Here is a 12,321-nt window from a genome sequence, read left to right as displayed (position 1 = left end):
GACATCCTGTAGATATTTATATATATTTTTTCTTCAATGAAATGATCTATATTCTTAACTGTTTTCAGGCCTATGTAACTTGTGGATGGGGTGTGGAGAACATCGGCTTTGTAATGATTTGTTTCGGTGTCTGCAATGGAATTGCTTCCACATTCATTGGAGGACTATCGAGAATTTTCGGAAGGAAGTTCTTCATTAGCCTAGGATTTATTCTACACTTATCACTGATCGTTCTTCTCAAATTCTGGGTGCCAAGTTCTCAGAACAGATTCGTCTATTTTGCCATTTCTGGGTTTTGGGGATTCTCAGATGCGATATGGTTGGTCCAAATTCACTGTGAGTATTTTTTTTTATCTTCAAAATACTTCTGAGACTCATCAATGAATTTATTCACAATTTTCCTTACTCCTACATAAAAAACTATTTTAACAGCATCCTATGGCAACATAACATGAAACAACAAAATAATCACAGAAAGAAAATTCCTCTAATACGCCGCTTGAATTATTTCAAATTTACATTAAATGGGTCTAAATCATTACAATATTGATTAAATAAACTACATATTCTCACGATAGGCGAATTCTTGCCAAGATTCGTATTGAATCTACTGTGGACAAAAAAATTTTATAACTGAATGTTCTCGTAGGAACGTGATAAAGTATCATGGAAATCAAGTCGGATGAAACATAAAAGTTATTCACGGTCTTGAAGAGGAAAATCAGATCCGAATTTATCCTTCGGTGCTCTAATGGTTTCATATGATAATGAGATCTTATTTGTTTTATACCTGTTTTGATGTAAATACCAGTCAGTTTGTAGTGTAAGAATCTAATGAATCTATTATGCAATCTCTCTAACCTTTGCTTATGCACAGTATAATAAGGATTCCATATAATACTGGCAAAATTGTTTCTGTTGTGTAAATATTCGAAAACTATTTGTTCTTTCGATTTTGACTTACTTGCGGAAAATATATTATTGTTTCCCTGTTATTTCACACAACTTTTCTACCAGGACAAATGTAAGTGAACGTTTTTATATGCCTGGAGTAAATAATTCTTTTTGGTCCAGGTTTGTTACTTTCTTTTTGAAGTTTCTATGACGTACATCCGAGCTCATTGAAAGGTTGGTTTGAGGATTGGATTAGAAGATCAATAAGATCTTTTTTTTGAGGTTAGCAAAGAGGGATTCTCGAATGTGTTTTCAAACTAAAATGTATCCCTGTCATCCCAGAAGCTGCCAACCTCAAGTGTGTCATATTATTATGAGATCCACATCGACCGAAACAGCACAAGTCAACATAATAGAAGAAGCTCGGCCAACGCCGTTCTTGGAAATGTGCGCGATAGTGCAGAAGTGCAAATTCTCTCTGTGAACTCATAAAGCTTTCTTTTTAGATTTCAGGACAGACTTTAGTTAGTTATGAATCAGACTTAGAACATCAAGCTTCGTTTTGTAACTCACGTTTTTCCCAAATCTTAATCTGTAGAATTATTAATTATTTATCCAAGTGTTGTAATTCTTAATTCAAAATAGAATAAATCCTTCTTAAAAACAGACTTTAAGATACGGAAAACATAATTATATATATTTTTATTTTCAGTATGAGGGTGATCCCAGCACACAAATTTTATATTTCACGCTGGATCACTTTTTTCAAAGTTAATTTTGAGATAATGAACTCAAATGAATCAATTGTTATTATTATTAATCTATTGGAGGTGAATAAATTAATGTATCCGACTTTATCCTATACGCGTAGGAGAAGAAACTTCCCTTCACCGTCGGCATTCTCACTTCCCGCTAAGAGGAACATTCACTCAATCCCAGATATTTAAAATATCAGAAGGATAGAGCTCGGTCGTGTCCGGTCCTTGTGGTCCCCCTGGTTCTCGTCGAACTTCTGGTCTTCTTACACGTGATCCTTGGACCTGCCCTTCGCTTCCTAAGAATTTTCTCACCGTCCTTGCTGTACCTAAAAGAACAGCTTTTTGCTAGTTGCTTGATATTTCTTTTGAGATTTATGGGTACTATTCCTGTTGTTGAGATGATAATTGGAATAGTTCTCGTTGATATCATTCCCCACAGGCGCTTTATCTGAATTTCAAGATACCTATATTTTTGAATTTTTTCGACCTCCTTTTGACGCATGTTGTTGTTTGGTATTGCAACGTCGATAAGTATTGATGTCCTTCGATGTTAATTGACTAGAATATATCTGGTCTTTTGTGAGGGACTGTTTTATCAGTCAAAACCGTACGATCCCAGTATAGTTTATAGCGTTCGTTTTCCTGGATGGTCTCCGGTCGGTACTTGTAGTATGGCACTTTCTCAGAATTAATTAGTTGGAATTTGGTTGCCATTATTGTTATAATTATTATTAGTACCTATGTCTTAGGTTGATAACATCGGAATTTCAAATAACTCTGGACTTTTTCAAGTGACTGACATTTTTTTAATACTCCGATCCTTAGAACATTAATAAGAGGAACGGAAATCGCCTTGTAACTGATGCATTTGTTTTGATGCCACCATTCGTCACTCCTTGTCTGACGGGACACTATAGCACTAGCGTAACATAATTTGATCGATTTCGAAATGATCAATTCATGCCCAAAAATAGTTTACAATGTGATTTATTCATAAAAATTCTTTCGTGTTTCGCATTTGTCAATGTTTTTCTCAGTTTAATGATTTAGCTATCGTGAAATTATGAAAAAAAGATTCCCGATAAAGCATTCAACTATCAAATCAGAATCCTCCACGCCTATGGCTCACACACACTATCGGCTAGCTCGGTTGTGATTGGTGACACTAAAGTTACATTTCTCTTGTATTCGGGATCGAGCACAAATGTTTATTTTCCGTTCCTTCTATCTATTTTCTAAGCTCAGATCTAGGATATACATCCCGAGATTTCGTAGGTATGACTTGATCGATGAGAACGGAAATTCGATTATGCTTCTTTCGGATTCTTTAGAATTTTTTCAAAAATTTTCAAAGCTTTATATCTATATAGAGGGTTCTTTGTATAAAACTTAAATTGCAAAACCACATCAGAGTTTCTGATATGAAATACATATACAGTCCAATATAGTTCAGAAATTAAAGGGTTATCATTCATCACTGGTATTCGTGTCCTGACTTTTATTTGCCACTACATAGTTGAATATATATTGAAGGGTTATATTAGGCAAGGATACTTCCTGAGAAACCTGAGTATCACGTACGAGGGCTAAAAGTGTACGAACATAGAAAGCCAAGGTCTACAAATTATGACATCATACGTTGATATTCAGAAAGGAACAAGTACGAAATGCATGCCTGGAATGGGTTAAACGATTTGTTATTATAATCAGAAAGATCTCAAGGAAATTGTAATATTCAAATCTCTAAAATTATTTATAGCATTTATGAATGACCTTCCAAATTAAATAACATCTGTAATTGAAGGACTAATTCTCATCTTGGATTCAAATTAGAAACAGTTTTGATTTGAATGAACTGATTTGTCTCAATCTTTTTCAGCACTAAATGGAATTCTCTTCAATGGGAAGGAAGAAGGGGCCTATAGCAATTTTCGCTTATGGGAATCTCTAGGTTCAGTAATCACATATGCTTACGGTCCTTTCTTATGTACGCACCTCAAGCTTTATTGGTTGATATTCTTGCTTCTTATTGGAGTCATCTGTTATTCCGTCATTGAGTACAAACATGAACGTAGGGAACAAGAGGAATCACTGAAAGGAACCAAATTCACACAAATCGAAGGTTGAATCTGTTCCCACTACTTATGGACGAATATGAAAATAAGATAAGCTTCAATCGTTCATATTAAAAACTGATGAAAAAAATTCAGGATCAAACTTGTTGGTTAACTTAAAAGACAATGCAGCGGAATATTGTGCAAGTAATTGAACTCCGAGATAAAGTTCTCATTGAACCATTTTTAAAATTCATATTCATTGTTTTATCATTCGAAGTTGGAAGCTGATTTTGACTCATTAGTAATCCCGGTGCACATGAGGAGCAAAGTAATCGAGGCGTTGCGATAGATTTGAACTCAAAGATACATTGCTTTTCCCCATTTCCGTTGAAAACTGTCACAGCGTTCTGATTACTTCGCAGCTGCACCGAGCGTTACACTAATGTGTTCGTGAAGTTGGCACCCACTTTTTCGAAAATGCATTCGTTAGTAACTCGTTAGTTACTATTTGTGAGACCAAAATTTTCGATTGAACCTCAAGTATACTGGTAGAAAAATATCGTATTCCGCTGTGGTACCTACTAACTTTTTTGTCGATTTTTTTTACTTCTCTCGAGAAAAAAATAATCAGTTTGAAAATCCATCCAATAACTGTTTGTTACACAACAATTTTGGTTTGTAACCTAACTAGTAATGAAAAAATATAACTAAACTAAAATTTCATATTTTTCCTTCGCCCCGATAGTACTTCGTTAGTTACTAGTTGTTAAACAAAAGATTTCGTTTGTAACGTAAACTATAAAAGAAAATAGCACCCCAAAACTGCGAAGTTAGCACCAACTATTTAGAAAATTCTATATTTTTCTTTTGCTTCCGATAGTACTTCATAAGTGACTATTTGTGAAACAATAAATTTCGTTTGTAACAAAACCTTTAAAAGAGAAAAGCCACCCTTAAATTGCTAAGTTAGCAACCACATTTTCAAAAACTCTATATTTCTGTTTTGTTTCCGTTTGTACTTCGTTAGTCATTATTCGTAAAAAAATCTTTGTTCGTAACCTACCCCATAATGGAAAAATGACACCCAAAAATGCGGAGTTACTACCTCCATCCTATAAAATCACAATTTTTTTGCACCCTAGAGTTCTACGTTAGTGAATATTTATAACAATACAACAACAAACAATAAATATGTTCCTAACAAAATTTGTAATTGAAAAATACTACCGCCTTAATTGGGAATTAAGCACTTATAGTCTTAACAGTTCTCGATTTTTTTCAAAAAATTGAATGCCATTTTTACATATTATCTTGTAAAATCAGAACAAAAATTCATGTCACAAATAGTTTCAAATGTATGATTATAGAAAGCATAAAAGTAATTCAGAATTTTTCAAAATGTGTGTGTTTTTACATTTTAGGGGTGCCATTTTCTATTACAGGTGATACTACAAATGAAAACCGTAGTGTTATAGAAGCCGAAGAGAAAGCGAAAACTATTCAATATATCTGTTCTACATTCACATTATCGTTTAGGTAAGTTACAAACAAAGATCTTAGAAATACTATTTGTTTATAACGAATTACTATTGAAAACAAAAGAAGAATATGAAATTCACGAAAATGTGGCTGCTTCTCCCTATTAAAGGTTAAAGTTAGCACCCCAGCGGAATGTGATATTTTTCTACCAGTACCTATCCTTGCGGTACAAATGAAAATTTTAGTGTAACAAATAGTTACGAACGAATGCAAAAAAAATTCTTCATTTTCGAAAAAGTGGGTGATTTGTACACCACATCAATCCGTCCTAGTCCTATTCGAGTCATCTGATTCATACACGTTGTTCAACTTCGTTATTTGATCTAGAATTGAATTACAGAGAAAAGGGGTAGATGTGTTTAGAGATAATTTTCTATCCGAAATGAAATATGTTTTATGCGAAATTCCACCTAAGATGAATCGAAATAATGTCAATAATCGCGTTGAGAAATATTCTTTTAAATCATATCAAAAAATTCGTAAGCAGTTAGTTTATTAGAATTAATTTAAGATGTACCATTATCCTGAGAGAAAAATGAGATTGTGATTTTTTTTCTTCATGACTGTGAAATCCATGTGTATATTTCTAGAAATAAAATCTGTAAAATTGAAATAGAAAATAATATATTTTACATAGTTTACTACCTCTATCTTTATATTCCCATCATTTGTTCTTCACTAATATTGATGAAATAAATTGTTATTATGTCGGAAGAGCTGAAAATAATCAAATTGAAAAACATAATGAAAAGACAGAGACAGCACTATGACGCCGTTGGAGTATTAGGTAAGCAGATTTATTACGATTATTGACCCCCCATTCTCCTTGTCAGCAACACTAAGCAAAGCCCCTTTCCTTGCCTACGTGAAAATTGTTATATGCATTCTTCACTTGATGAATTCTGTTTATTTTATTGATTCATGAGGTGCTGTTTCAATACTAGAGATTTTGATTAGATGACTTTAACGCACATAATATGCGTTTATTTTGAATAAACATAAGCAATGTGTGTGTTTCCATATGAATGAAAAAACCAATAACTACTGCTGTTTCAAATACATAAAATTGAAATTTAATTTATTTCAAAATTGCGTGATTTATATCTGTGAATTTTACCTTATTGGCAGTAAGGGCGGGAAAACAGAATCGCACTTCATGTGTTCACGAATTAAACAAGTCGTCAAATAAGAAGGACTGTTGAATTCACGCATTCGTTGATGACACATCCCGCTTTTGATTTATTATTACGCAGTTTTTCGAATTTTCTTTCAACTTTGAACCTTTGGACTGAAGTGATTTCTGATAGGATAGTTAGGTGTTCCTGGTGAAAAATGAAATTTGCAGATTTTATCGCTACAGCTTGTAGTTCAGAGGGCCCTCTCCCACACTATACAGGACGTCCCAAAGTGAGTACGCTTCTTTTGGCACATTCATCGATCCTGCCTTGTTATTTTATTGAATACTCAATGTTGGTCACGTAAAGGTTAAAATTCTAGAAAAGCCATCTTGGCGATATACGTCCAGTTTTTCTGCCCGGTCGCTTCGATCACAACCCCCCCTAAAATGGAACTACCTAAAAGTCAATACCCGTTTCAAGCAGACAAGGTGAGAAATGGAATTAATGATAATAATATTAGTTGTAAATTACAAAATTCATATATTTTCCGTCGAAGTGTATAATAATTATCTAATTGGTACACAAACGTGTAATGGCATAAATATGAACAAATAATTTCGAAGAATTAATATCTGAAGGAGTTCCCATCTTCAAAATAATAATAAGAATAAGGGTGAATGAATAACTCGTAGCAATAGCAATATATTCTTATCCCCAAAGAACGTGTGTCACTGGAATTGCAGATGTAATTTCAGCAGTTACTGTCAGCACGTTTTAATGTTTTATGATTTTATTACCCTTGTTGTTGCTCTTATTGGTAGACCAAAAAAGGCAAATTTTCTGGAATTTTTCCTATCTGAAATTTTTTTCGAAATTTGAATAGGAAAAAGAACAAGCATTATATGTTTGGTGTTTCAAAACTGAAATAATTGCAGAAGTAATTACGGCTGTCGGCTGTAACAGTTACTGTCGGCACGACCGGCTCGTTTGAATGGTTGATGATTTTATAACCCTTTTTTATTGTTTGGACAAATTTTTCTGGGATTTTTTCTATCTGGTTTTTCCGAGATTTGCATCGGTTTGGTTAAATCCTCCTGAACATTCACATGGACATTGATGTTGACGAGGACGCTTTGATTACAAGGTTTTCAAAGGGTTCAAAGACCAAATTAGATATTGTGTTGTAGTTGCCAATTGTCCCCTTTTTTTATATTGAACAACCGATATACTTTTCAATTCTTATATTAATTTCCACCTGAATGGTTGAAACCCTGATAAGTAAATGAATATATTATAACACACAGGTACAACTTTGCTTCGATCGTTGTTTTCCGAAATTCGAGGCTTTATTGTAAAACACTGGTTATACCTACATTTATCAAGTGATAAACTGGTTATACATTTATCAAGTGATAGTTCAACGGAGCAACGTCTGGACAAAACGGGGGATGGGGTAGGACTTCCCATTTCAACGTTTCCAAGTTTATCTTGACTATTTTCGCAACATGGGGTCGAGCATTGTCATGCTGTACAATCATTTCATCATGTCTTCTGTTGTATTGCGGCCGTTTGTCATTCAATGCTCTGCTCAAACGCATTTATTGCGTTCTATAACGATCGCCTGCGACTGTTTCAGTCGGTTTTTACAACTCATGATACACTACGCCGAGCTGGTCTCACCAAAAACTACTTCAAATACAGCATGCTCTTGGAACCGTGATTATTCGGTTTGGCCGTCGACGTGGAAGCATGGTCGGGATATCCTCATGATTTTCTACGCTTGGGATTACCGTAATGAACCTATTTTCCGTCTCCAGTCACAATGCGATGCAGAAATCCCTTCCGTCTTTGCCTTACAAGCAGAAAACAAACGCCGTTAGACATATCTCGGCATCAACTCGTATGGGACACAATTTTTTTGTTTCTGAATCATTTCCGTGACTTTCAGGCGTTTTGAAATGGCTTGTTGTGTCACTCCCAATGATCCTGCCAATTCTTGTTGCGTTTGACACGAGTCTTGATCAAGTAATGCCTCCAATTCTACATATTTGAAAACCTTCTCTCTTCCACCGCCATGCTTGTCTTCGACGTCAAAATCACCGTTCTTGAAGCGTTGAAATCACTCTCAGCACGTTCTTTCACTATTAGCGGCCTAATTGTTGTCTTCATAGCGACCTCACCATAGGTATTTGAGAGCGTTCGTTGAGCCTCATCCGCAGATTTCTTCATAATAAAGCAGAAAATTGAAACCTCCCGCAAATTACGAGAATTTGGCTCATAAGCTGACATGTTTAGTCGAGAAGAGCTTTATGATGTAGACACAAATCGACTAATATTTCGATGGCGTTTTATTTACAAATACCTAAGAGCTTATTGTATGACATTCACGATCTATTTATTTCGACTACCACTCAGCATTAGAGCCATCTATAGCAAAACGGCGGAAGCAAAGTTGAACACCTTATATAAATGTAGGATCCAGTTATTGTTTCCTGTAAATAATTGAGATGGTCAACCGGATGCTTGGAGACCTATTAGTTTCTTCGAGTGTCGAGGGCATGACACTTTCAATGAATTTACAGAGAACGAATTGTTATTGTACATATAATGTAAAAAGGATGTGTTATTCTTCGAGGTGTCGAAGATATGTCAAGAGTTGTTAATCTTGAAGAGATTTAATGTGGGGTTGTAAAAGTTCGAAGACAATACGGTCGTACCAGATGTGTCACATCAGGTTCTAGTCCTTCGAGAATATTCGATTTCCAGGAATCCGCGAAGATCTTTGTGGGCGTTACGGCAAAGCTCTTATTGGACTAAGGGATGGTACTTTCCCTAAGGGTGTGGTCAAGCCGAAAGAAGGGAGGTCGATATTCGAGACAGGGTAGTTCAAATCGGCAGAGAGCAGTTCAGAATCAAGTCGAAGACGAGTAAAGTTAAAGTTCGGTCTAAGTCGAAGTAAGAGTAAGTTCTGTCGGTTGAAACTTAAGACGTAAGACGAAAAGACGGTTCACGGACTAGATTAAGACGAGTCGCGAACAAATCAAAGACGAGACGACCGAAACCTTGAAGTACGACAAAGACGTGATAATCGAAGCCTTTCGAGTAATTAAAACTAGAGTTAAAGACGAAATTCAGTACCGTAGTGAGAAACTTGTAATTAGGACGTTATTAGGATCTTCTCAATACTGAATTTGTACTGTATAAGTGTGGCTTTGTAAATAGATGTAAATAATTGAAAAAAAATTTAATTATTACAAATCCAACAAAGTCACGGAGAAAAAGACGAAAGGCCAGGTAATCGATTCATACTTCTAGAGTCTAGACGATCGATTAATCAAGCCTACATAAATATAAATATTTTTGAGAGGTTAGGACTTGATACCGATCTACATAATTGGTCCCATAAAAAAAACTCGAAACCGATATTGGCGACCTTCCCCAAAATTTAAGGCCAGACCGCACGTGGTCCTTCGGGCCAGATTAAGGACTGGGTTTCTCTGAAATCTTCGTAAATGTTTTGGTAATTTTCGAGCAGATAAATAAATTTTTTTCTGTTGTCAAACTTCACAAAGTTCACCAACTGCTTGATTGGTGCCAGTTTAAATTCTTCATAAATATATTTCAGAAAAATTTTACACAAAAGAAAATACAATTAAGTTGGGAGATATCGGTCTCAGGAACAAAAAAAATTAAAAAGTTTCACTCCATTCTGTCACAACGTTTCGGCCTTTATTAGGCCTCCTTCAGGCTAAAAACAATAATTTACAATCAATGACACATGAACATGGAAAAACCGAATTTTGTGTTCCTTGAAATGATAAAATAAATTATTAAAACGCATCGAACATAAACGTATATGTATGACAACACTAGAATTCAATACTCATAAAGTGAAAATGAAAATAGTCATTCAAAAATCAAAGAGGAAAACGAGTTCCACTCATCCTAAGCATTGATGTTTGTTGGTTTTTCCGGGGTCATGGCACATCGTACATACAATAAGAATTAATTAAAAACGAACCGCGGAAGGAACGGAAGAAAAACGTGTAACATGTACAGTGGAGTGACAAAAACACGTAAAACGTTAAATCTGCTTTCAACATTTTTGTATTAAGTTGGAATATGCAATAGTCAGTGTACTATAACATCAGTACGGGTGCTAACTGAACTTGGAAATTTTTTGATATATAACATCTCCTTGAAGCAGCGTTTAAACCAATTATTCTCACGACCCAGAACTTCAACACTTATTTGGGATGCAACATGAATAATGATATGATGAAATGCTGATCAATTATGACAAAAGGTGCTTTATATTGTGGGTTGTTCTTTATACTGTGACTAAAGTAGTTCACGGCCAAGGACAAATTAGGGAAATAAAAGAACGGGATAAAAACACTTATTCAATTTATTCACTAAAATGTATGAAGAAGATGATATTTAGATCTAATCGTTTTTTAAGGGTCGCTGGACACTTGAGTCGTTGCGGCTCGGTCGCAGGTACTTTTCGCCGGTCCCGGGAACAGATGTAAAAATCTTTACTCTGCTCGTTGTCGGTGCAAGTGTTGCACATATGTTGTAGTTGTAGACTGGACCATAGAACCAGTATGTATAGAATGGAAACTCTCATGATAAAATTAATACTGCTTTCAGCGACCTCGTGCGGTTATTTATGAAATTATAAAATGAGCGCGCGAAAATTTTTATTGCTTAGTATTGAAAATATTTTAATTCAATTGAAGATTTTGAATGTGAAAATGAACAACGTACGAAAATAAGGTGATGAGCATTTCCTTCGCAATTAGCTTTATTACCATTACTCGCTCTGCTCGCCGAAGGGGCTCCGCCCCTTGGACCCCGTCACTATGCCGGTAGATCCTTCACTGGGTATCCCTCTAGAAAATGAAAGATTTTTTTCGGAAACCTTGTATCATTAGCTGATTTTAGACGATTCACTCGGTATCCTATGCTGATTCTAGGGTAGAATTCTATAAGACTTCTTGCCTAGAACATATCGTTTCGCCCTTGCTCACATGAAAATATTTGATGCAAATAACTTTCCATGACGACAAACCAAGGGCGGTCCTAGCCTTAAATTTTGAGGGGGTTCGCCGTTAAGGGTTTCGAGTTTTTCTATGGGACCAAATCCCAGATTACACCGATATCGAGCTTAACCTATCAAAAATATTTATATTTAGATATTTATATGAATATTTATACAGGGTGTTTCAAGTTCGAAGGCCTATTAGACGTTTCTGGAGAACGAGGCCGATTTGAAATCTGAAAATTCAGAATATGACATTGTTCATGATGCCCTATTCAGCTAAAATATTTTAGAAGTTCTGGCACTTCCGGTTATACAAGAATTAAAAAAAAATTCTTCAAAAAAACCATTTTTTTTCATTTTATGTCTCAGATATTATGAAGATTTCCATTTTCAATTACTCTCTGCTAAAATTATTGCGTTAGTTCTCATAGTTTTCAAAATATCAAGAAAAAACCGTAAAAAAGAGAGAATTTCCATAGTCACTATCACGTGAATTATTTTCACTGTGAATATCCTATGCGTATACTCAATTCACTTTCACAAACTAGAATGATGTTGGAATATCGTGCATATCTTGAATTTGAAAAATATCATCACAGGGTGTTTCAAATATTGTGCCAAAAATTGTGAACAAAATTTGATCATAACTTTCGATTTTCAAATCAGAACCCTATTTTTTTGTGATTTCGTTGAATTCTACGGTAAAAATAAGGGTAGTGTTCAAACATGATTATGCTCTCAAATTCAATAATTCAAGAGTTATTCCAGATTTTATGAATTTATGTTATACGTAGGGTCAATTTCATTCAATCTGTTTCTAGAGTGCGTTTCAAATATTCAATTATTTCAAAGTGACAGGTGTACTCATTATTGAATCTAGTAGATTATAATTTGATGATATGAATCCC

At 34.9% G+C, this 12,321-nt stretch overlaps 1 protein-coding gene across 3 annotated transcripts in view; it reads left to right on the top strand.

Moving 5' to 3' along the window:
* Nucleotides 1-5,892, top strand: part of LOC123681199 (UNC93-like protein) — a 105,445-nt gene extending 99,553 nt beyond the window's left edge. For all 3 annotated transcript variants that reach the window (XM_045619449.1, XM_045619450.1, XM_045619451.1), the window contains 2 exons: nt 69-336; nt 3,532-5,892. In XM_045619449.1, the coding sequence (XP_045475405.1) occupies nt 69-336; nt 3,532-3,779 (516 nt within the window). In that variant the 3' untranslated portion in view covers nt 3,780-5,892. The remainder of the gene's footprint in view (nt 1-68; nt 337-3,531) is intronic.
* The last annotated feature ends 6,429 nt before the right edge of the window (nt 5,893-12,321 follow it).

This window comes from Harmonia axyridis, chromosome 5 (assembly GCF_914767665.1).
Source record: "Harmonia axyridis chromosome 5, icHarAxyr1.1, whole genome shotgun sequence".
Lineage (NCBI taxonomy): Eukaryota > Metazoa > Arthropoda > Insecta > Coleoptera > Coccinellidae > Harmonia > Harmonia axyridis.
Note: the sequence above shows the minus strand (reverse complement) of the source record. Positions and strands in the feature narration are given on the sequence as shown.